At 45.8% G+C, this 24,209-nt stretch overlaps 1 protein-coding gene, 12 non-coding genes and 1 pseudogene across 13 annotated transcripts; 13 read left to right on the forward strand and 1 right to left on the reverse strand.

Annotated features, from left to right (window-relative positions):
- The first annotated feature begins 148 nt into the window (after positions 1 to 148).
- LOC133894161 (5S ribosomal RNA) lies at positions 149 to 267 on the forward strand. Its single transcript, XR_009904978.1, has one exon. It is a non-coding gene; the product is annotated as a 5S ribosomal RNA (ribosomal RNA).
- Positions 268 to 486: 219 nt separating this feature from the next.
- Positions 487 to 605, forward strand: LOC133893974 (5S ribosomal RNA). Its single transcript, XR_009904797.1, has one exon. It is a non-coding gene; the product is annotated as a 5S ribosomal RNA (ribosomal RNA).
- Positions 606 to 825: 220 nt separating this feature from the next.
- On the forward strand, positions 826 to 944 carry LOC133893988 (5S ribosomal RNA). The gene has a single exon (XR_009904811.1). It is a non-coding gene; the product is annotated as a 5S ribosomal RNA (ribosomal RNA).
- A 219-nt stretch (positions 945 to 1,163) lies between these two features.
- On the forward strand, positions 1,164 to 1,282 carry LOC133893993 (5S ribosomal RNA). The gene has a single exon (XR_009904815.1). It is a non-coding gene; the product is annotated as a 5S ribosomal RNA (ribosomal RNA).
- A 220-nt stretch (positions 1,283 to 1,502) lies between these two features.
- On the forward strand, positions 1,503 to 1,621 carry LOC133893971 (5S ribosomal RNA). Its single transcript, XR_009904795.1, has one exon. It is a non-coding gene; the product is annotated as a 5S ribosomal RNA (ribosomal RNA).
- A 221-nt stretch (positions 1,622 to 1,842) lies between these two features.
- On the forward strand, positions 1,843 to 1,961 carry LOC133894178 (5S ribosomal RNA). The gene has a single exon (XR_009904992.1). It is a non-coding gene; the product is annotated as a 5S ribosomal RNA (ribosomal RNA).
- A 221-nt stretch (positions 1,962 to 2,182) lies between these two features.
- On the forward strand, positions 2,183 to 2,301 carry LOC133894089 (5S ribosomal RNA). The gene has a single exon (XR_009904906.1). It is a non-coding gene; the product is annotated as a 5S ribosomal RNA (ribosomal RNA).
- A 220-nt stretch (positions 2,302 to 2,521) lies between these two features.
- On the forward strand, positions 2,522 to 2,640 carry LOC133893804 (5S ribosomal RNA). Its single transcript, XR_009904637.1, has one exon. It is a non-coding gene; the product is annotated as a 5S ribosomal RNA (ribosomal RNA).
- Positions 2,641 to 2,859: 219 nt separating this feature from the next.
- Positions 2,860 to 2,980, forward strand: LOC133894160 (5S ribosomal RNA). Its single transcript, XR_009904977.1, has one exon. It is a non-coding gene; the product is annotated as a 5S ribosomal RNA (ribosomal RNA).
- A 219-nt stretch (positions 2,981 to 3,199) lies between these two features.
- Positions 3,200 to 3,318, forward strand: LOC133894103 (5S ribosomal RNA). Its single transcript, XR_009904920.1, has one exon. It is a non-coding gene; the product is annotated as a 5S ribosomal RNA (ribosomal RNA).
- A 220-nt stretch (positions 3,319 to 3,538) lies between these two features.
- Positions 3,539 to 3,657, forward strand: LOC133894052 (5S ribosomal RNA). The gene has a single exon (XR_009904871.1). It is a non-coding gene; the product is annotated as a 5S ribosomal RNA (ribosomal RNA).
- Positions 3,658 to 3,877: 220 nt separating this feature from the next.
- Positions 3,878 to 3,996, forward strand: LOC133893805 (5S ribosomal RNA). Its single transcript, XR_009904638.1, has one exon. It is a non-coding gene; the product is annotated as a 5S ribosomal RNA (ribosomal RNA).
- Positions 3,997 to 11,298: 7,302 nt separating this feature from the next.
- Positions 11,299 to 11,941, forward strand: LOC133892143 (uncharacterized; annotated as a pseudogene).
- A 4,804-nt stretch (positions 11,942 to 16,745) lies between these two features.
- On the reverse strand, positions 16,746 to 18,523 carry LOC133891965 (ubiquitin-related modifier 1 homolog). The gene is made up of 3 exons (XM_062332696.1): positions 18,283 to 18,523; positions 18,007 to 18,168; positions 16,746 to 17,162 (listed from the first exon to the last, which is right to left on the reverse strand). Exons 1-3 carry the CDS (start codon positions 18,303 to 18,305, stop codon positions 17,045 to 17,047), a joined length of 303 nt encoding a protein of 100 aa, XP_062188680.1. The 5' UTR covers positions 18,306 to 18,523; the 3' UTR covers positions 16,746 to 17,044.
- Positions 18,524 to 24,209: the final 5,686 nt, after the last annotated feature.

Genomic DNA, 24,209 nt, shown 5'->3' on the forward strand with positions numbered 1-24,209 from the left:
CGCAACCGGATCGCGGCTCGAGTTCGGCGGTGCACCGGGAAGCGGGGCGACACCGCGCGGCAGGACGTGGGGCCCACGCGCGCCGGGGAGCGGGCGGGGGAGGCGGCGCGGAAGGCACGCATATTGGGAGGAGGAGGCAGAGTATGTCGGATGCGATCATACCAGCACTAAAGCATCGGATCCCGTCAGAACTCCGAAGTTAAGCTTGCTTGGGTGAGAGTAGTACTAGGATGGGTGACCTCCTGGGAAGTCCTCGTGTTGCATTCCCCCTTTTTTCTTAATTTTCCTCGCGTTCATCCGCCTCGTTGTATTCATTTTATTTCTAACTTTTTTTTTGCGCAACCGGATCGCGACTCGAGTTCGGCGGTGCACCGGGAAGCAGGGCGACAACGCGCGGCAGGACGTGGGGCCCACGCGCGCCGGAGAGCGGGTGGGGGAGGCGGCGCGGAAGGCGCGCATAAGGGGGAGGAGGAGGCAGAGTATGTCGGATGCGATCATACCAGCACTAAAGCACCGGATCCCATCAGAATTCCGAAGTTAAGCGTGCTTGGGCGAGAGTAGTACTAGGATGGGTGACCTCCTGGGAAGTCCTCGTGTTGCATTCCCCCTTTTTGCTTAATTTTCCTCGCGTTCATCCGCCTCGTTGTATTCATTTTATTTCTAACTTTTTTTTTTGCGCAACCGGATCGCGGCTCGAGTTCGGCGGTGCACCGGGAAGCGGGGCGACACCGCGCGGCAGGACGTGGGGCCCACGCGCGCCGGGGAGCGGGCGGGGGAGGCGGCGCGGAAGGCGCGCATAAGGGGGAGGAGGAGGCAGAGTATGTCGGATGCGATCATACCAGCACTAAAGCACCGGATCCCATCAGAACTTCGAAGTTAAGCGTGCTTGGGCGGGAGTAGTACTAGGATGGGTGACCTCCTGGGAAGTCCTCGTGTTGCATTCCCCCTTTTTGCTTAATTTTCCTCGCGTTCATCCGCCTCGTTGTATTCATTTTATTTCTAACTTTTTTTTTTCGCAACCGAATCGCGGCTCGAGTTCGGCGGTGCACCGGGAAGCGGGGCGACACCGCGCGGCAGGACGTGGGGCCCACGCGCGCCGGGGAGCGGGCGGGGGAGGCGGCGCGGAAGGCGCGCATAAGGGGGAGGAGGAGGCAGAGTATGTCGGATGCGATCATACCAGAACTAAAGCACCGGATCCCATCAGAACTCCGAAGTTAAGCGTGCTTGGGCGAGAGTAGTACTAGGATGGGTGACCTCCTGGGAAGTCCTCGTGTTGCATTCCCCCTTTTTGCTTAATTATCCTCGCGTTCATCCGCCTCGTTGTATTCATTTCATTTCTAACTTTTTTTTTTGCGCAACCGGATCGCGGCTCGAGTTCGGCGGTGCACCGGGAAGCGGGGCGACACCGCGCGGCAGGACGTGGGGCCCACGCGCGCCGGGGAGCGGGCGGGGGAGGCGGCGCGGAAGGCGCGCATAAGGGGGAGGAGGAGGCGGAGTCTGTCGGATGCGATCATACCAGCACTAAAGCACCGGATCCCATCAGAACTTCGAAGTTAAGCGTGCTTGGGCGAGAGTAGTACTAGGATGGGTGACCTCCTGGGAAGTCCTCGTGTTGCATTCCCCCTTTTTGCTTAATTTTCCTCGCGTTCATCCGCCTCGTTGTATTCATTTTATTTCTAACTTTTTTTTTTAGCGCAACCGGATCGCGGCTCGAGTTCGGCGGTGCACCGGGAAGCGGGGCGACACCGCGCGGCAGGACGTGGGGCCCACACGCGCCGGGGAGCGGGCGGGGGAGGCGGCGCGGAAGGCGCGCATAAGGGGGAGGAGGAGGCAGAGTACGTCGGATGCGATCATAACAGCACTAAAGCACCGGATCCTATCAAAACTCCGAAGTTAAGCGTGCTTGGGCGAGAGTAGTACTAGGATGGGTGACCTCCTGAGAAGTCCTCGTGTTGCATTCCCCCTTTTTGCTTAATTTTCCTCGCGTTCATCCGCCTCGTTGTATTCATTTTATTTCTAACTTTTTTTTTTTGCGCAACCGGATCGCGGCTCGAGTTCGGCGGTGCACCGGGAAGCAGGGCGACACCGCGCGGTAGGACGTGGGGCCCACGCGCGCCGGGGAGCGGGTGGGGGAGGCGGCGCGGAAGGCGCGCATAAGGGGGAGGAGGAGGCAGAGTATGTCAGATGCGATCATACCAGCACTAAAGCATCGGATCCCATCAGAACTCCGAAGTTAAGCGTGCTTGGGCGAGAGTAGTACTAGGATGGGTGACCTCCTGGGAAGTCCTCGTGTTGCATTCCCCTTTTTTGCTTAATTTTCCTCGCGTTCATCCGCCTCGTTGTATTCATTTTATTTCTAACTTTTTTTTTTGCGCAACCGGATCGCGGCTCGAGATCGGCGGTGCACCGGGAAGCGGGGCGACACCGCGCGGCAGGACGTGGGGCCCACGCGCGCCGGGGAGCGGGCGGGGGAGGCGGCGCGGAAGGCGCGCATAAGGGGGAGGAGGAGGCTGAGTATGTCGGATGCGATCATACCAGCACTAAAGCACCGGATCCCATCAGAACTCCGAAGTTAAGCGTGCTTGGGCGAGAGTAGTACTAGGATGGGTGACCTCCTGGGAAGTCCTCGTGTTGCATTCCCCCTTTTTGCTTAATTTTCCTCGCGTTCATCCGCCTCGTTGTATTCATTTTATTTCTAACTTTTTTTTTTGCGCAACCGGATCGCGGCTCGAGTTCGGCGGTGCACCGGGAAGCAGGGCGACACCGCGCGGCAGGACGTGGGGCCCACGCGCGCCGGGGAGCGGGCGGGGGAGGCGGCGCGGAAGGCGCGCATAAGGGGAGGAGGAGGCAGAGTATGTCGGATGCGATCATACCAGCACTAAAGCACCGGATCCTATCAGAACTCCGAAGTTAAGCGTGCTTGGGCGAGAGTAGTACTAGGATATGGGTGACCTCCTGGGAAGTCCTCGTGTTGCATTCCCCCTTTTTGCTTAATTTTCCTCGCGTTCATCCGCCTCGTTGTATTCATTTTATTTCTAACTTTTTTTTTGCGCAACCGGATCGCGGCTCGAGTTCGGCGGTGCACCGGGAAGCGGGGCGACACCGCGCGGCAGGACGTGGGGCCCACGCGCGCCGGGGAGCGGGCGGGGGAGGCGGCGCTGAAGGCGCGCATAAGGGGGAGGAGGAGGCAGAGTATATCGGATGCGATCATACCAGCACTAAAGCACCGGTTCCCATCAGAACTCCGTAGTTAAGCGTGCTTGGGCGAGAGTAGTACTAGGATGGGTGACCTCCTGGGAAGTCCTCGTGTTGCATTCCCCCTTTTTGCTTAATTTTCCTCGCGTTCATCCGCCTCGTTGTATTCATTTTATTTCTAACTTTTTTTTTTGCGCAACCGGATCGCGGCTCGAGTTCGGCGGTGCACCGGGAAGCAGGGCGACACCGCGCGGCAGGACGTGGGGCCCACGCGCGCCGGGGAGCGGGCGGGGGAGGAGGCGCGGAATGCGCGCATAAGGGGGAGGAGGAGGCAGAGTATGTCGGATGCGATCATACCAGCACTAAAGCACCGGATCCCATCAGAACTCCGAATTTAAGCGTGCTTGGGCGAGAGTAGTACTAGGATGGGTGACCTCCTGGGAAGTCCTCGTGTTGCATTCCCCCTTTTTGCTTAATTTTCCTCGCGTTCATCCGCCTCGTTGTATTCATTTTATTTCTAACTTTTTTTTTTGCGCAACCGGATCGCGGCTCGAGTTCGGCGGTGCACCGGGAAGCGGGGCGACACCGCGCGGCAGGACGTGGGGCCCACGCGCGCCGGGGAGCGGGCGGGGGAGGCGGCGCGGAAGGCGCGCATAAGGGGGAGGAGGAGGCAGAGTATGTCGGATGCGATCATACCAGCACTAAAGCACCGGATCCCATCAGAACTCCGAAGTTAAGCGTGCTTGGGCGAGAGTAGTACTAGGATGGGTGACCTCCTGGGAAGTCCTCGTGTTGCATTCCCCCTTTTTGCTTAATTTTCCTCGCGTTCATCCGCCTCGTTGTATTCATTTTATTTCTAACTTTTTTTTTTTGCGCAACCGGATCGCGGCTCGAGTTCGGCGGTGCACCGGGAAGCGGGGCGACACCGCGCGGCAGGACGTGGGGCCCACGCGCGCCGGGGAGCGGGCGGGGGAGGCGGCGCGGAAGGCACGCATATTGGGAGGAGGAGGCAGAGTATGTCGGATGCGATCATACCAGCACTAAAGCACCGGATCCCATCAGAACTCCGAAGTTAAGCGTGCTTGGACGAGAGTAGTATGACTTTGGACACAATACTTCGGTGTGTTCAACCATGTAAACATCAGAACATCCGTGAAGTCATTTCTCCTGGAACGTTTTCTAATTCAACTAAACTTTGTCGCGGTTTTGGTGACTTTTTCATGTATTACATTGATAAGACTTACTAATATATATTTTTGACAAACATGTTAGTCTTAATGACTATGTTGTTATTAATCACTAAAATCATAACCATAGCCAAATAGGGCTATTTTCGCTACACAAGCTGTTATAGTTATCTTTGTTGGTACACACTATAAAAAAATATGGAGGACCACCGTTTCTCAGCTGCACATCTGCATGAAGATGGTATACCAATAATCAGATGATACCAGAGATTGAAGCCTTATATCAACAGTGAGTATACTAGAGATTTGTGCTTCATAAACTAAGCCATTTTTTTTAAGCTCCAAAATTAAAACAAGAAAATTTCAGGTTGCCACACCCAATAGAACCAGTACAAAATATTACACTGGCTAGCAATGCAATTATCAATACAGAAGCCCAGCCTAGGAACATAGAACAACCCAAAAAGGTTGATCCATTTGAACAATCGGTAAGAAAAAAATCATACTATTCAATTTCCCTGTAATTTGACACCTGCTACTTGTAACATTATCTCAACATATTTATTTACAATTGACAAAGGATGAAAGATACCGATGCACAGTTATAATATCTCGATTGACACCAAATCAAGGATGGGTATACATATCATGCAAAACTTGCAAATCTGGAACAAGATTGGTTGGATCAAAATATAAATGCAATGATCTTGACTGTAGTGAAGGCGATCCCGAATACAGGTACTACGACATGTGTATTTTTACGTTACTATCCTTCAGACACATTTTAAGTTCTGCCTCGTATCTGAACTTACCATTTTTATATTATATTACCTATGCAAAATAGTTTTTAATATTATTCTAAACTTCTGTTTTGAATTAAGGTTTACATTATGTCTCATGGGTGCCGATAAGACTGGAGAACTAGAATTTGTCCTGTTTGGTGAAACAACTCAAATGCTACTTGGAAAACCAGTCAGTATCATGAGGAGCAAATACCCTATAGATGAAATCCCTTTGGAAATAAAAAGATTCATGGACCAAAAGTTCACATTTATTGTTAAAATCTCTGCAAAGAAGTACATAATCCCTCTTTCGAGGTAACATATATTGCTGAACAGTTGGGAAGACCAGATAATGCCCAACAGATAACTCCAAATCAGTTACCAACTTCTTACAGTGGGAAGCAATCAAATTTAGACTTGCCACCGCTTATACCAATAATCGACAACAAGTTAGGTGTTAAAGGTAAATTTATATAGACACAACAAAAAAACTCCCCTTCTAAACTCTATTTTATAGCCAATTTTTCTAACATAGTGACAACCCTTGAAAATGCAGGAAACCAAAACTGATAATGACAATTTGGAGGCACCATTTGACCCAATGGAAATAGAAGGGAATGAGTAAGTTCGTTGCATTTTGTCGAGATTGCTTGCAAATCATAGTTCAAATATGCATTGTTGCTACTTATTCCAAAACTGGTATATACATTATTGTTCCTTAATATGCATTGCTTTAGATTCTTCCTGTTTCACACTTGCAATCAGCTATTCCATAAGAAAACTACATATATGGCTGTCCTGTTTACGTTCTAACAGCATATTCCCCTTCCTTGCATAACTATACAATACATAATTAAGGCAAAAATTATAAAATACTATCTGCTCATTGTACCTCCAACATATTATGCATATTACTGCTCGCCCCTTAATAAGGTATTTAAAATTGAAGCGAAGCACAGATGAGGGAACACCATCGGGAAACAGACCGTATATTTCATCAGAAGACAATGAAGATGTTCCAGCAGAATCTAACAAGAGGGCAAAGAGTAAAACTATCAAGAGCAAATGAACTCTTGTTAACAAGGTTAGTAAAGTATAAGCCTCAAACTCTGTATTCCATACGTAATAAATTGTACACTAACACAATACTAAACTTGCAGGGATATCACATCACACTTTTGTTCTTTACTTTTGTATATAAAGATGGGTTAAGGCTCCACTCAAGAAAAGTGACAGCCTCTTTTGGATCGCATCGTGTTACATATATGATGTGTATTCTGCTACCATGGAAGCTTAGGGAATTCTTTTCAAATATTAGTAGTTGTAGGAATACAAAGAATTCCCTTTAAATCTTCTATGTTCTTTTGTTGAGTTGTTTGGTTGGCATAAATACCTGTACAAATGGTAAGCCATGCAGAGCATGTTTAGTTGGTGCCCTGAGTTCCATGCCTGATAGAAACTGATGCCTGAATATATGCCTGTATGTATGTATGCATGACGTGCTGTATTAGTATACTTTATTTATGTACAGCTCAAGTTGATGTATATAACGGTTGCTACAAACTCCTTCTATCCTGTTGGTGCGGAACGTTTGCATCAAAACGATGTATATGCATAGGTTTCGCTGTGAAATTTGGGCCATTTTACCGGCATAGCCTATTATCTGTTATGAAATAATGTGTCTTCTGCTCGTTTGTTACTCAAAATCTGTTGCATCGTATGTCACAGTTATATCGTATCGTCTGCCTGACTTAGCCAAAAAAGAAGAAGCAAATAATGCGAGATTTTGGGTAAGTTTTGTTCCTTCAATATGCCAGCCAAGCACAAGAGCAATTTCCAGTGCACATGAGTAAATACACACATGGACAGCAAACAAAGTTAGGTTCTCCTTATACTACTACAAACACTATTACATAGATACAAACTGGTTCAGCTAATACAAAATAAACAGTCCAACAGCCTGGAAAAGCTCCACTACACTCCTGTGGCAAGTCCAACGTTTCTCTCTATGTCACCCTTCTTAACCTGCAAATTAATAAACACAATAACCTTTTTTTTCTTCTCAAACACGGATGAGAGCTACGTATCTTTGTATTTAAGAAGAAGGGTAAAAGACCCTAGATACACCGATAGTTCTTAGCTTACACGTGCACCTGCGAACAAACTAGAAAACGACCAAAAGGAGCCTAACCACTAGACGCTAGGGCATTCAAGAGGGAAAGCCCTCAAATCCCCGCCATACACCAAAGTTGTGCCTCCTCTTCAGCAAGCAGTAAGGCACCTACAATATTTGGGGCAGCACCATCAAAAACACAACGATTCCGATGCTTCCAGAGAATCCAAGCCCCAAGAATGATAAGAGAGTTGAGGCCTTTTTGCATGGGGCAGCTGACCACATCACTGACTTTGCTCCACCATTCATCGAAGGACTTGTCTTCAACCGCAGGCGACAAACCATGAAGGCCAAACCGCAGCAGGAGACTAAACCAGAATTGTCTCGCAAAAACACAATCAGTGAGCAGGTGATCAATTGTCTCATCAACCTGATCATAGTGAGGGCAGCGCACCGGATGTGGCAAATTTCGTCGAGCAAGTTGGTATGCAGTCCAGCACCTTTTATGAACAACCAACCAAAGGAAGAAACGACATTTGCTTGGAGCCCAAGACTTCCTTATCCATTCACATGGCCGAAAAATAACTGAGCCATGAAAAAGGTTTCCATAGGCTGACTTGGTTGAGTATTGACCTGAAGTTGAAAATCGCCAACAATGAACATCATCCACACCTGGCTGCAGCACAAACCCGGAAAGAAGATCCCAGAGATCAAGGTACTGGGCAAGAGCATCAACAGAGATTTCACTTTGGATGTCCTGGATCCAAAAGTGATCCATTAAAGCATCACAAACCGTGCGCCTATTAGCTCTTCTTGTAGAGACTGTAGCAGACAATTGGGGTGCAAGCTCTGTAATGCACTGCCCATGAAGCCATCTTTCTTTCCCAAAACAGGTATGGGCTCCATCATCGATCTCAGTCTCAACTACCATGGAAAAGAAAGCATGGACACATTCATGCACCTGAATTGGAAAGACAGACCAAGGTCTATCTAGCTCCGTCTTCTGCAACCACAACCATTGCATCTTGAGAGCCCAACCGAGAGTTTTAAGATCAGAGATTCCCAAACCACCGAGCTCACAAGGCCGCTGCACCTTGGCCCAAGCAATAAGACAATGGCCGCCCTTGGCATCCTTTCTTCCTTTCCAAAGAAAACCCCGCCGAATCTTATCAATCGCCTTAATAGCCCATGGTGGGAGATCAATGGCCATCGTTAAGTATATAAGCATGGCTGTTAGGACAAATTGCACCTGAACCGCCCGACCAGCTCTAGTCATGAGATCAGCTTTCCACCCTGGCAATTGATCTGCAATTCTATCTATGATAGGCTGAATTTGTGCTTTTGTTAACTTCCGCAAGGAGAGAGGTATCCCAAGGTATTTGCCAGGAAAAACTTGCAGCTCACATGGGAGGTGTTCTTGAATCACAGCCACATCCGAATCAGTGCATTGGATAGGGAAAGCATTGCTCTTCTGCACATTAGTTTGAAGACCCGAGGCTTCTACAAAGAGTTGTAATATAACGAGCATCAAAGCAATATCAGTAGCTACTGGGTGGAGAAAGATGACCGCATCATCCGCATACAACGACATCCGATGTTGAATTGTCCTAGAAGAGAGGGGTTGCAACAACCCATCTTCCGAGGCTCGTGACACCAAATCACTAAGTATGTCCATGACCAAAATAAAGAGCATTGGTGACAAGGGGTCACCCTGCCAAAGTCCTCGCCGGTGTATGATAACCTCACCAGGGATTCCATTCAGCAAAACTTGTGTTGATGAAGAAGCCAACAACCCATTAATCATATCACACCATATCGGACCAAATCCCAACTTTTTCAAAACTTCAAGAAACTGAGTCAAAAGCTTTAGAAATATCCAACTTGAGAAGGAAACGCGGCTGCTTCTGTTGGTGCAAAAATCTCGTAGTTTGTTGTACTAGCATGAAATTATCCTGGATAGAACGACCCTTAATGAAAGCACTTTGATTGGGGGAGATCATTTGATGGAGCCGGCTAGCCAACCTATTGGCCAATAGCTTCGTAATAAGCTTAGCAAAACTATGCACTAGGCTAATAGGTCGAAAGTCCCTTACATGCTTCACCTCTTCTTTTTTTGGCAAAAGAGTAATATATGCATTGTTGAGCAGCCAAAAGTTTCTGAAATTCCTGCTCCAAACATCTGAGATGGTGGTCATAATGTCCCCCTGGCCAGCAGTATTTATAGAAATGACCTGTAAAACCATCTGGTCCCGGAGCTTTCTCGGACGGTAGGTGCTTGATTGTATTCGAAACTTCATCTTCAGCAATGGGAGCATCCAGATCAGAGAGCTCATGAGATGCAATGCCTAACATATCCAAATCAATAGTGTGATCTCTGTCTGAACTAGAGCCCAGCAGACCGCTATAAAAATCATAAATCACCTTTTCCTTATCCTCATGACTAGTGAAAATCTGATCTTCAGAAGAGAGCTTAGTAATATTTTTTCCCCTTCCGGTGTCGGGCGTGGAGATGAAATAAAGCGGTGTTGGCATCCCCATCGCTAAGCCAACTGATCCGGGAGTGAATTCTTGCAATCATCCACATGAGAGAAGCTAGAACAAGACAGTGCTTTTTAAGATAGTCACGCAACCAAAACTCAGTGTGAGAAAGAAGGCAACCATCTTGAACGATTTCCAACTGATGCAAAACTTCTCTAGCAAGCCTGAGCTGAGAACTGGCTTGACCAACCTTCTTTTGGCTCCAACTTTGCAATCCTCTTGCAGCAGATTTAAATTTCAGAGACAAGGTTTCCATGGGCAGGAACGCGCATGAACAGAAGACCAAGCATGCCCCACCGCCACCTGAAAACCGTCCAGCTTCGGCCAAAAGGATTCAAAGTGAAACCTCTTCTTTCCTGGCTTGTTATCATGCAGCCCAAGGACAAGAGGGCAATGGTCAGAGTCTTCGGTTGCTGCACTATGCAACGAACAATTTGGGAAGTTTTGCTCCCAATCCACTGAACAAAAGACTCTATCAAACTTGACTAATGTAGGTGAACTTTGCCCATTAGACCAAGTGAATATACGACCATGCAAGGGCAGTTCCTTGAGAGCCAAATCATCAATGAGTGGTCTAAAGCAACCCATCATAGCAGGATCTAAGTTGGCATTGTTCTTGTCTTCATCTTTATAAATAAGGTTAAAATCTCCAGCCACAATCCACGGACCCGGACATGCTGTTCTAATATCCCGAAGCTCTTGCAAAAAAAGAATTTTGTTATCATTACCTTGTGGACCATAAACACATGTCAACCACCAAGCTTGTTGATCAACATGGCAGAATTGAACTGTGATACTATAAGCATCAACCCGACTAGGACCAACTGGGCCAAGCCGATTCCGCCAAGCAATCAGGATTCCACCACTAGCGCCGACGGAAGGGAGCTCAATAGCATTGCCAAAATCAGAACCAAGCATGGACAAGATTACCCGTTGAGAGACCGCAACCATCTTGGTCTCTTGGAGACAAATAATATCCGCCCTCGAAGAGTCCACAATGGCACGGATCGAGTCCTGTCGAGCCGAAGAGTTAAGACCTCGTACATTCCAAAAAACTATGTTTGATAGATTCATTGCAGGGGGCACAGACGACCAAGGTTATACTCAATTAAGAGCTCAAGGCCAACTCAACCTCGACAAGATCGGTCGGGGGAACCCAGCCAAAAAGGGATGCCAAGGCTTGAATATGTGAAGCTAACATAGGTTGATCGAACAACTTGGCGTAAACATCCAAAGCCTGTTGACTGATTCCTTCTTGTTCCCCAATAATCCTGAGGGGTCTCATGACTCGCTTCATGGTCCGATTGGGCTCTAGATTCGCAGGAAGAGCAGCCCCAAAGCCAGCAATCCGCCGGCTGTGACGTAGAGTGGTGTCAGGAGGAAGAGCCTTGTGCCTTTTCTAGGGAATATGGGGAGTCGGGAGCAGCTTGGTAGTTTTCTTGGAGAGTGATTTATGAAATTGTTGTGTGCTTGCCATGGATCAATGGTTTGTGATGATGGAGCGGCAGTCTATGAGGATGGAGCAGGAGGAGTAGTCCCAGAAATACATCATTTACGGCGCCACTCCGCCATCCACGGCCACCCCGTCCATGCCGCCGCCAAGGCGTTCGTCGCGATGCTCCTCAAGGACTACCCATCCCGGGACTGCGTCCACAAGATGCTCGATGAGGTGTTTCTGTCGCGCTTGGAGACCGTCAAGGAGCTCATGGGGAAGTACGCTAGCCCGGACTTCAGGGTCGCGGTGGACAGCGACAAATGCGAGGCGATACAGAGGCTGAACTTGTAGTCTGCGGTCTTGAATGTGAAGCACCTGTATTGGCTCATTGAGAGGATGGTTGATCTGAGGGTGGTCGATAACGTGGTGAAGCTATGGAGTGATCAGGCTACCCTGGCTACTGATTTGCAAAAGTTGCTGAATGATGCAGACATGTGGAGGAACATGGCACCTAGGCTTGCGATGCTTGTGACCAGATGCACGCTCTAGCTCGCCAATTCAGTCGTAACTAGGGAGACTCTGGTATCTCGGCAGGTGAGTCTGCTAACCGGTAGTTTTGCTATTGCATGAGCTTTTCTATGTGCCATATCTTATGAAGGTACAATACAATGCTAAATGTGACAATCAGTGAAATGTAATATCATTTATTTCATGGTAAATGCAATGAACCAGTTTGAAATAGATAGTATGTTGTAGTATCATTTATTTTTCCTCTGTGACAGAGGCTTTGCTCTATTACTACTGTGTTTATCCTTAAGAAATGTCGTATAAAAAAGTATAGTGCAGTTGTGCTGTCACAAAAAGATAAATGCAATTGTGGTCACAAACAAGGATAGTGCATATTTACTTTATTCATGGTGTTCATCATTCAGCTTTGGGATGCAAATTGTAGTAGGCATACCTCATGTATTTTACATCAAAAGAATTATGTTAGCTAATATTTAAGTGGTTTCTAAAAGAATTTTTTTATGGCCCAATTTTGCGATCGCTATTCAAATGTCTTAGTCCATATAAGGAAAGCGCTCAAATAATCAGGAAACACGGCTACATTAGATCTTTATCATCTAACAGTTGAAACACAATTAGATATTTCAGCCCATCTTTGTTATCTTTCAAACAAAAATGAGAATATCAGTTCCCACTTATCCATTATGTGTATAAGATTTTATTTATTTAAAAGATTAAACAGTTAGCAAAGTGTTTAGTTTGTTCCGATATGATAGCTGGCTTGTGATGCTTTTTTTCATCAATGGTTTATTGTGTTTACGTGAAGCAAAAACAGTTTACCATCTATGAGCTGCATTTGCTTTTGCTTCACTTTATTGGCTGTGCCGTCTTATTTTTTTAATACTCAAGTACACTGTTGGCAAAGGAATAAATGGCCAAATTGTTAAATGATGGGATGCAAAAACCAAAGACTGTTGCTGTGAAGTTTTGGTTTCTACATCCTAATCAGGATCAAATTTGCACTAACGTATATGAGCAAACCGGTGTGGATGGCAGTGGACCATCGTCTACTTCCACGAATACCTGATTCCTTTTGTATGTGATGAAAGCATAATAAGCTGACGATGTGCTCATACAACATACCTCACTGAAACATGAAACCATATTCAAGCTTTTGGGTTTTATTCTTGATGCCTCATACTTAGCTATACATTTTGCGATTTTGGCTTATCAATTGTTTGATCAAGTCTGAACCTATTAGCTCACAAGTTTACAAATACTGCAAGTCCAAATTATGTTCTTTCGATCTATGGGAAAATCCACTAAAACATGCATTTACATACTTATGAATATCTAATCGTTATGTGTAATCAAGGCCATAACTGAACATAAACAGTTAAAACACTATGGTGCTGGTTAGAAACCTTAAACAAAATAGCTATTTAACTATTTAGAATATCTTTGTAGGTCAAATTTCATGTTGAAGTTCAATTTCTCTGTTGATAGCTTAGTGTTATCTTTTTCTAGACTCACCGTTGATTTAACTGTATTTGAATTTAGTTTTCAAAGTCATAGATTAGGACGTGAGATATTCCATTGTACATGCTACTAAAAAAGATCGACTGCAGGCAATTCAAACTCATAATATTGGCACGCTAGCATCATTTGTGGGCATTGTATGCATGTATGAAATGTTGTTCCTACAACAAGACGGGCATTGTATGCCTGTATGAAATGTTGTTCCTACAACAAGACAATTGGTGAAGGTTGGTTCGACCTTAATTATTTAGCATCTTCCATAACGTTATTTTTTTCTCATTTATATCAGCTTGATATCATGATTTAATATGCTACCTGATCAAGCAATTTACTTGCTAAGTCCACTTTATTAAACATTCGTTGTCTTTCTTTTCTTCCCGGGCAGAGATATGCAAGCTCAGCTATCTGAGTTGTGCTAAACATGCTACATTTTTATGTGGATTTTGTCGCCCTTATGACTGGTGTACCAAATGTACAGCCTGAAGATGATCGGTTTACGTTTGGCAGGTTGTATTCATTTCTACAGCCTTAGTATATTTCTCTTAATTGTTCTCTATTCTTAGTTCAATTCTTCCTGCTTTCATCTACCGCTCACGTTGATTAGATAAATGACCGTTCTCATGATCTGGGGGGTCCTCTTGCCTCCCTATTTAAGTGAACAAGTTAATAAACATGAACCACCATGTTTGTTATTGCATGTTTTACTGTTGTGGATGGGTTCCTCTGTCCAATAAGTACCAGATGTTCCTGTATATACCATTCTCTTATAACTATGACATTATGCCTCTTCCAGCAGAGTGTATAATCAAACGGATCAATGTAAATGACTACAATGCTTTTCATTTTGAGATTGAAGACAATTACATGGGAGTGGCGGTCTATGTTCTTTGAAGAAAGCAGTTATCACCGCTACATTACTTGGGCACCACATCAGCCGGCCATGTTTATTGTTCTTATGTAAGCAACTAAGAGACTAATGTAATGTGTTATACTTCAAATAGGCGGCGGATTCGTCTCCGTGGTGACATAGAGGCCACACTTGTTGGTTGGGCCACCCATGTCCGTTGTCCACAGGCGCTTCTGAATGGTTAGCTAGGCAAACAATTTACATTTTGAAGGGGCCCAAGATCGCCAAATGAGAGCGTCAAGTTCGGTATCTGCCGCACCAATAACTTGCAACCAATAACTTGCTTCTCCACAGCATTGAAGCCATGATGGTGTGACTATAAGTATTCCCATAGCTATTGATTGTAGCATTTTTTCTTTACGAGCAAAATTTTCAGAATCAAAGGGTGTAACCTCTTGAATAGTCTTTGCCAGTAAAATTCAAAGAAAAATTAGAAGGTTCGAACCATCAAGATAACTTTAAGTATGTCTACCGATACGCAGGAAAATAACTCGGATCCAAGGTATGATACACAAATCCATAAACCAAGATACATATTTTACTTTCATGTATATAATTTTTAATAGCTCCATGTCTAAGGCATTTGTCCTCTCCTTTTACTAACATGTATAGTATAAGATAGCCATCCGATGGATCTGGCCACCCTGCAGACCTAACCACCCGGATTTGATATCCCGGTCTATAACTCATTCTTGAGCTCCATGATTCGTTTTTTAATTGATATAAAATTGTAAAGGGCTCAAATATGTATAGTATAAGACAACCAACCAGTGGATCCGGCCACCCCGCAGACCGAATCGCTCGGATCTGATCTCGTGGTCTATACCTCGTTCCTAAGGTCCATGATTTGTTTTTGGATTGATATAAAATTGTAAGGTTAAGAACTTAGCATCAGTGTTTAGATAGTAAAACTATATCTCAGACAAGTGACTCCCTCTAGATGAGAAAATATCACCATATCTTTAATAAATGCCCTCTTATTCGGTAAAATTATATTTAAGTCTAATATTAGACAAAACGGTGTCGATATTTGTAAACACTTCAATACAAATCTTTGTATGCAATTTACTTACAAATAAATACCATACTGTCATGTACTATCAAGATTACTTTACATAGAAAACTATGGTTCCACCCATCTATCGAAATGACACTTAGCGGCGGACACAATAGCGTGTCAAAGGTATGCTACTTTCTAGTTAGGCCTAAAATCAAAGAACAATCGAAGCTTCGCTTGGTATGGATCAGAGCTTGAATCTTCCATTACAAAACCAGATCTACCTAGATCTGCAATTACACCCGATAGAAGCTCTAAAGGAAACATAAATATTGACGGACCAGACATTGCAACCCTAACAAAAAAAGAATAAAAAAGAATAGCAACAATTAACTGCGTTTCATAAAAAGCCTTGTTGCACAAAATATCTAAGAAAACCGAATCACACGGCTACAGTGCTGCAAACCACCTAATCCATATTATCACCTCCAAGCACACAAACAACCTCAACTGAAAATTCCGGTCCGACCAACAAAGATGCACCACGCTCAAATCGCCATCCAAGATACGGCTACAACGGATAACCTAACACAAAGGACATGCTAATCCCCACGTACCTTGATCCACAGTTGACGCTTCCTATAGCGACCGAAGAACGCCAGCAACTCCGTCCGCACCACCACCGATCGCCACTCCTGGATCTCACGGGAACCTCTTTCTTCTTACGGCGGCACAGCAACAGGGTGCTCCCATCCTTATCCAGACAATACGTATATCTGGAATCCCCCGTCAGACAAAGCATCGGCTTCTCGATACAAAAACTGGGCCCAACCGTGCTTTCGGCCCAGCCATACATACGGAGCGCTCAGCTCCATACACACAACCTGCGTGCCAACGGCGCGCGAGCTTTCTAGTTTTATCTAGAACATGTAAAAGATATAAGCATTCTTTACTTCCATGCAGGAAAAATATGTCCAAAACATGAAACATCCTTGCATGCGACCCCAACTGCAAACACAAGAAACTGTCTTTGGGTTGTCTTCCACCTACAAATATTCTTAGCAGAGGTCTCTGTTATCAGATCACTAACTCCAGAGCCAGTCATTTTAATATTCACTGTTCTGCTTCCATCATTCTTAATAGTATGGCTACGTAGATTATTCATAGGAGTACAATTCCGCTCGTCAACGGAGATGTTAACTCTAGAGAACCATGTTGACTTTATGCAAGTTACTGCTATGTGGCATAGCATCTCTTCGCATTAGCACAACAAATTATGAGAGCTGGGGACCATTGGAATATTGGATGTAAATATATAATGCCTTGTGCAATCACAACAAAAGAAATGGGGGAAGAGAAACCTGATGTGTTTGTTTTATTACTTTTCCTGCATTGACCATTTAATGTTTATTGCTGAACTGACCCCAGATCAGCAGTACAGCAGGTGTCACTGGGCACTGTAATATAAAAAAAACAGAGTACGATAGATGCCCCGTATGTACTTGTTCTGAAAGTTGGTTTTCGTTTAGGCTCCCCTCAAGGCTATAGCGCATGAATGAAGATTTACAATTCTTAGTGTTCCACTTATGTATACAGTGATTCAATGAGAAAACTACAACAATGTTGCGAAAATAGAGGATCAATAATCTACAATATTCTGAGACTATCTTCCAGTACATAAAATGGAAGAACAATCTGATACATATTATTGATGGTACTTTTCCACGATTTTCGATTCACAACTCAAGATATTTATGAAACTGAGATCGTGCCATCCTTTTCCAACTTGGTACAAGATACATTTCTCAACCAAATAATAGGATATGATCGTCCCTATAATTAAACTAACCACCATGTAATGTGGAGATGAAAACCACCACATCCTTTTCTTCCAACTCTGCGTCAAGGCCCCCGCACAACTCCCAGTCGCAGTCATTTATAAGGACAAGAACCCCAGGCCTCCTGCATGCACAGAGGGAAAAACCCATGAAAACTAATTACATGGCCGAGCCGGAGCTCAGAAAAAGAAACTTTCTGAATGTCTATCTATTTACTCTTTGAAATAGTTAAATGCGCTCTACGCTATTGCACTGACAAAGCATACACAGCTCTGTAAGAACAGTAAAGAAGTATCCTATATAAATCTACCAAATCATTGACAAGAACAACATAACAAAATCTACATAGCAAAACATTTCATTTTTGATGAGTATCCACTTGATCAATAGCATTAGCCAGTATCCAGCAACTACTGAAATGGCATACAAAGTGTTAAACTCGGGAAATGTGATTGGTGTTTCTTTTTAGATTTAGTTGAACTGAACCACAGAATCAACTTTAATGATGTTGGATTAAGTCAAAGAATCAACAATTGCGGTCAATTGCCACATAATTGTCCACCTTTACAGCTGATATGAACTAGAAGAACTATATGGGCACATCAAGTAACATATTCGAAGCAATGGGAGCTAGCATCTCCCAAGAATCCACACTAGTTACTCGTCACCAAGGACCATCCTGAGGCGACACAAAGCTAGAACTTAAATGATAGTGGTACCAAATACACTATCCAAAGTAACATTAGTCCTAGAGCTCAATTTACCCTCGTGTAAATGTGGTCAAAATAAGATAGTTACTATTAAAATTTTGATTTTACATGGTGCCAGTGCACCACCCTACTTGTACCTAGCTTCGCCCCCGGACACAAACCAGATTTTTGGCATACCATCGTGGCTGAACCAATATCCACCGGAACATCATTGTCTGCACGAACCAATGAAGAAAAAGGGGGGAAAGTGAACCATACACAGAATCGCCCTTGACGAACATCTCCGGGCGCTCCTTGATCAGATTGGCCTTCACCCAAGAAAGCAACCCCCTCATTGTCACCTTGACTTCGCCGCCCTTGGGCTGTACCTCCACCTTATGCACCTTGACGGACTTCTCCAGGAGCAGCTCCAGACCGCCCCTGCAGCCCCAGCACCAAATCAACTTCGCTCGTCAAGAGCCGCGTTCGCGCACAGGTAAGCACAAAGGCGAGAGGAAATGAGGGGCGAGTAAGAAGGGAAGGAACGAAGATTACCCGAATTCAAGACCGAGATGCATGGCTGGAGGATCGAGGGTAGCAAATTGTTGCGGATGTAGGGTTTCGTGGTGGGGAATTTGGGGAGGGCTCGAGGTGGGAGGCCGCCCGGAGCAGGAGACGCAGGGAGACGACGCTGTTCGGGGACACCGAGAGTCGAGGCCGGCGGCGCTGCGAGTCTCTGGCGCTGTGGCGCTGGGTGCGCTGGGACCTCCTATCGATCGGCCGAAATTAGATTCGGCGTCAGCCAGCGCACAAGGGCCCAGCACAATTCTATTCATTGGATTAATTCATTATATATATTATTTTTGCAATAACTTTTTGGAAGAATATTCAGCATTATTAAAAACCTAGTTCAACACTTTGGAAAGACTAGATCAACCTTTTATGGGAAAATGGTGAAATACTATATTCAAAGTGTTGAACTAGGTTTTTAGTAATGCTGAATATTCTTCCAAAAAAATATATTGCAAAAATAATATATATATATATATAACCTTTTATGTGAAAATGGTGAAATACTATATTCAAAATGTTGAACTCGTACACTAAAAAGTTGAATAATTTTAAAAATAAAAATGTATTCATATTGTGTCTTTTTTTGCATTAAGTCTAAAACAACATCATGGTTCAAAGGGATTTGAAAACGGATATACGATTTAAGAGAAAAGTATGTTTGAAATTTCAGTGCAAACAAACTTCGCACCCCACCCCATCCATCCATTACTTCTGACACGTGTCCCAAGCAGCTCCAACACGTGCTTGCATTCCCACTGCGCACCTGCACCCATTGCCGTCAATCTCGATTCGCATAAATCTCAAACAATGTCTTGGCCAAAGCTAAAATTGGGCATCCGATATATAGGAACTCCGAGTAGGCTTGCTTAGGTGACTTTCAGCTCAGTGTGGGACAGCCAGGTAAGAGTTTAGGTATGGGCTATGAGGTCTGTTGGGCTCCCTTCCAACTTCCAAACTAAGTTAACAGAAATCGAAGTGTGGAACAACCATTAAGATATTACCCTCAAGATGGGAAACTCGTAGACACCACTCAACACGTGTCCCAAGCCGAGCTCCCGCATCCAATGCTATGCGACATGTGGTGGTCGCACGACACATTGATGCCAAACACCCCCGCAACGTTTGCGCGGCACATGGTGACACACGGCTCCTCACGAGGAGTTGTCGTTGCCGAAGGCCACCACCACTGGGTGAATTAGGGTTAGGAATCCAGGAACGGTGGGGTTCCTCGTGTGCTGGGGGTTCCAAGTCCAATTGTGTCCAATCCACCAAAGTCCACTGCTAATAATATCCAATTATCAATGGATCAATGAAATCCATTCCCACCTGTAGTGCAAAGCGGGATTGGGGATTTGGCCATGCTGACGAGCCCTTTTGGGATCATGCAAATGTGGGTGCTCGACTGACTGTTGAGCTATATCTGAGCTGGTTGGCCCAATCTACATCATAGATGTATAATAATATACATACTATATCTTAAATTTTTCATGAAAGAAGGGTTCATAAAACAACCAAGGAACCGACGATACTTGCTTGGTGGTGTGTGCCGAGGTGAAAACAGTTAGAATCCATCGAAAATAGACAATATCATTTCCTATACCACATTGTTTTTCTTGAAATCAAATAGAAATGATAGACTGGAAATGGATACCAGGTTAGAACTATTTGAGTAACGTAAACAGAGTAGTCAAAGCAGAAACATGCATGTATCGGTCAGTAACAAATAATTTATAGCGGAATATAAGGATTGTATGCCTAAGATGTGGGTAAATTAGGATCATTTAAAATTAAGGATCAATTTTAACAATTAAGGATAAACTTAATCAATTTCTATTTAAATATGCCCTATGTTTTATCTAGTGTTTCTACTCTACCGCAACAAAGCTTTTCACCCTAAAAAACAATCTTACAAACTACACATAGCAATTTTAGGAAAACTAAATGTGGAATAGTGAGTGCAAAAGGTAAGTGCAGAATGTAAAGGGTAGAGAGGTTGCAAACACTCAACACGATGACTCCAGTGCAATTTCCAATGAGTAATAGAATACTCCAGTGTGCATAACTTGTTTCCTGATTAATGCTCCAATGAGCACATCGGATCATTCAGTGTATGCACTGCAACAGGGACTTGTCTAATTCAATCTAATCTTTGTTCTGGCTTCGATGGATTTTTTCATCATTGATGTCTTGGATCTTCCTCAGGTCTATTAGGACAAGCTAAGCCTAGTGTACATCACTACTAGGTAACTAACATAAACACACTAGATCAAGCTAGTAAACATAATCCTCTCTTTATACTATGGCTAAAGGGAAACAAACATATCTACACAAGTGATGTAATGATCAGTGATGCCCTAAGAGGAGGGTGAATAAGGATCACTTAAAACTAAGGCTCAAAACCATAAGATAAACATATTTTAATTTCTATCTAAATGTGTTCTAGGTTTGTCTAATATTTCTACTCTAACAAAACAAAGTGTTACACCCTAGGAACCAATCCTACCAACTATAGATGACAATTCTAGGAAAGATAAATAGGGAATAGTAAGTGCAAGACATAAGTGTAGAATGTAAAGGGTAGAGAGAATGCAAACAGTTGACATGATGACCTTTTCTCGTGGTATCAGTGCATTACTGTCCACTCCTAGTCCACGTTGGAGCCCCTCACAAGGACCAAGATCCTAGGTCAGAACACTCCATGGATGGTCGTTAGACCTTCCCACACTCAAATGGGTCTCTTACTAAGTCTCTCCCAGATGCTCACCGCCATCTTCATTGTGGTAGTGGTTCTCCACTTTGGCACACGCTACTCCTTCTTCTCACAAAGCTTGCAGCCGCTCCACAACCTTCTCAGGGTGTATATGTATGCTACTGAGCTCTAACACCCTTAAATGGCTGAGTGGGGGTCTATTTATAGCCCAAACTCCAGGGTATGCATTTTGGAAATTCACTTACTTTCAGATTTGCTAATGTACGTATTTTTTTATTAGGTTGGAATAATTTCTCTAATGATTGTGTAGGGGAATCCGAATGGTGAGGGAAAGGTTGTTTCTTACCGTACTGGTTGCAAGGCTATGATCAGGTTGCATCGGACATATGACCATGGCTAGATCGTGGTGGAGCATATTGCAGAATACAACCATCCTTTATCAGAGTCTTATGATGAGAAGAAACAGTGGCCTTCGCACATACATTTGGACAAGTATACTAAAGATCTTGTTTGTATTCTGAGGAGAACAATATTGGCATCAGTAGAGATGGACAAATGGGCCACTCGGGCCGTCCTGGCACGGGCCCGGCTCGGCACGGCCTGATTGGCCCGGCTACTATAACAGGTTGTGCCGTGCCAGCTTGTGTGCCACGCCCTCAGCTCACGGCACGGCCCATCTGCCATCGTGCCGTGCTGGGCCGGCCTAGGCACTGCTGTGGCATGGTCGGCCCGGTGACCCGGCGGGCACAGCTGGCGGTGAGGCGGGTCGGCCGGCAGTGAGGCGAGGAGGCTGGGGGCGTGGTGGCAGGGTGGAGCGGGGTTGCCGGGCGAAGTGGGGCGGCAGGGCAGGGAGGTCGGGGGTGAGGCGGTCGGGCGGCGGGGTGGGGAGGTCGGGGACGAGGCGGCACAACGGTGGGGCGGAGCGTGGCGGCCGAGCGGCGGGGCAAGGAGGTTGGGGGCAGGGCGGTTGGGCGGCGGGGCTGGAAGGTCGAGGGCGGGGCGGGGCGGCCTACGGCGGGGTGGGGCGGCACGGTGGGGGCGGGGAGGCACGACAGTGGGGTGGGGCGGGGCGGGGACGGGGCAAGCCGAGCCCGTGCTGACCTATACCGTGCCCGTGCCAGCCCGTCTAAACCGGGTCGTGTCGTGCCGGCCCGCCGTGCCGAGGCGTCAGCCCAGTCACGGCCTGGCTAGTCATGCCGTGCCTCGGGTCGACCCAGTAGGCATGGCCCAGTTGGCCATCTCTGGGCATCACCAAGTTATACAGTATCCTTGGTAGTTTCTTTGGTTCTATGAGAAATGTTCTGACAACAAAAGAGCAGCCTGAAGTCAGTCTGTCACGGCCCAGAGTTTCTAAACACGTTTAACTGGTGCGTTGTGAAGCATCTCCTAAAAATTCTATGGAACATAGGGCCGGTGACAATTTTAGAAATTAGTAGATGCCAGGAGGAGAATATAAATGAATTTTCCCAAATTTTTGGGGATTGTTTTCAAGGCATAAAAATCAACACAAGTTAGAAAAGCTTGCCTCTTTGGAGAATTTTCATTTGAAATTGGTGCAAGCTTTTTGAGTCAAACAAGTTCAAATGGGTTCCTTATGAGTTTTAGTTTCAAGAGAAATTTGTTTTGCAAATTTTGGACTTTGGGAAGGCATTCAAATGGATGGCTAAAGTGGTGGGGATATTTTGCATTGCCAGCACTGTTCATGGCCCCACCTGTCATCCTTTTCGTTCAGACACTGCCTCTGCTCCCCCTTCTCCCGCTCTCACAGAGCAATGCGGCGCCGCCATCCTTGACTTCAGTGGCCATCTCCACGTTGCCGGCCAAAAGATCAGCCCCAGGCCTTATCCCCCTCCTTCGCCCTCTGCTTTATATCTCTCTCTCCCTCCCTTGCTCTTCCTGTCGCCCAGCACATCGCAGAGCAGAGCAGCGTTGCGCCGCGCCGCCGGCCAAATCCGACGCGCCAACGGCAAACTCCCTCGAGCTCGAGCCACGAGAAGCGCTAAGGAGGATCGTCGAAGCCTCTCCAACAAATTTCCGCGTGAATCCCCTCCCCTCTCGGTCGGATTTGGCAAGCTCATGCCGTCTTCCTCGGCGCCGGTGGCCTCCTTCCGCACCTCACCGTCGAGCTACCTCGTTGCTGCTTCTTCGGCCCATTGAAGCGCTCGGTGAGCTTTCAGTTCCACTTTTGAGTCTTATGCGCGCGCTGGATTCCGTTTGGCCCGTCGCTGGCGCGCCTTCCGCCGTGCAGCCGCGTGTCGCCGCCTCCCCGCGCGTGCCGCCAGCCGTGCCGTCGTCGAGCTCGTCGGCCGGCAAGCGCGCCGTTAGGTCCACGTGCTTGCGTAGATCATGTAGGGTGCTCGGTCAGGATTATTGCACCGCCGTTCGCCGTCGGCGAGTCAAAGCCGTGCCGCCGCCGTGAAGTTCCGCTGTCCGCCGCCGCTGACCATTCTCCGGCCGTCGCCGGCGACCGCGTATGCCTCAAATGGACCCGCACGCACGTGCTGGAGCTGCAACTGTCCCTCCCGGCCGCCTGGTCTGCGCCGCTCGCCGCCGGCGGGCACGACCCGAGCCCCGGCCGGCCGTGCTGCGCAGTGTCCCGGGCGCGAGTCAATTTTGACTCGGGTCAAAATACGCCGGCCCCACTGTCAGTCACAGCGGCTGGCCGAACCCGAGTGGAAAAAGGTTTAGGATATTTAAGTATTCGTAAAAATCGGAAAATGCGAAATTGGGTATTTGTTGAACTAATAAATCGGCTGAAACGTTGTAAAATGCATAAGAAATGGAATATGGCTCCAAAAATTGTAAAACAAATTTTGTTAGCTTTATATGCTCATATTCTACATGTTAAAATTGTTAGTGACTATGAAATATGTGCTGGAATTTCCTTAGTTAATGTAATGTGCGTAAAGCCTCATTAATTCATAACTAAATGTTGGTAACTCCAAAATTGATGAAATCAAATTTTTTTAAATCTTGTTGATTTATTCCCTGTTTAATAAAAATAAATACCTTCATTTTAGCACAGTTAACATTCTAGATTGATTTAAGCCTTGGTTATGCTTTAATTAATCCGAGGATAATTGAATGGTTAACCCTAATCTCAATTAGGAAATCCTTAAGGCTTTTAACTCATGGCATAAGTGCATTGCATCTCCACTATTGTCTTACAGTGAAGCATCTTTTATTGTGTGTCATTCAT

This window comes from Phragmites australis, chromosome 15 (assembly GCF_958298935.1).
Source record: "Phragmites australis chromosome 15, lpPhrAust1.1, whole genome shotgun sequence".
NCBI classification, from domain to species: Eukaryota; Viridiplantae; Streptophyta; class Magnoliopsida; order Poales; family Poaceae; genus Phragmites; species Phragmites australis.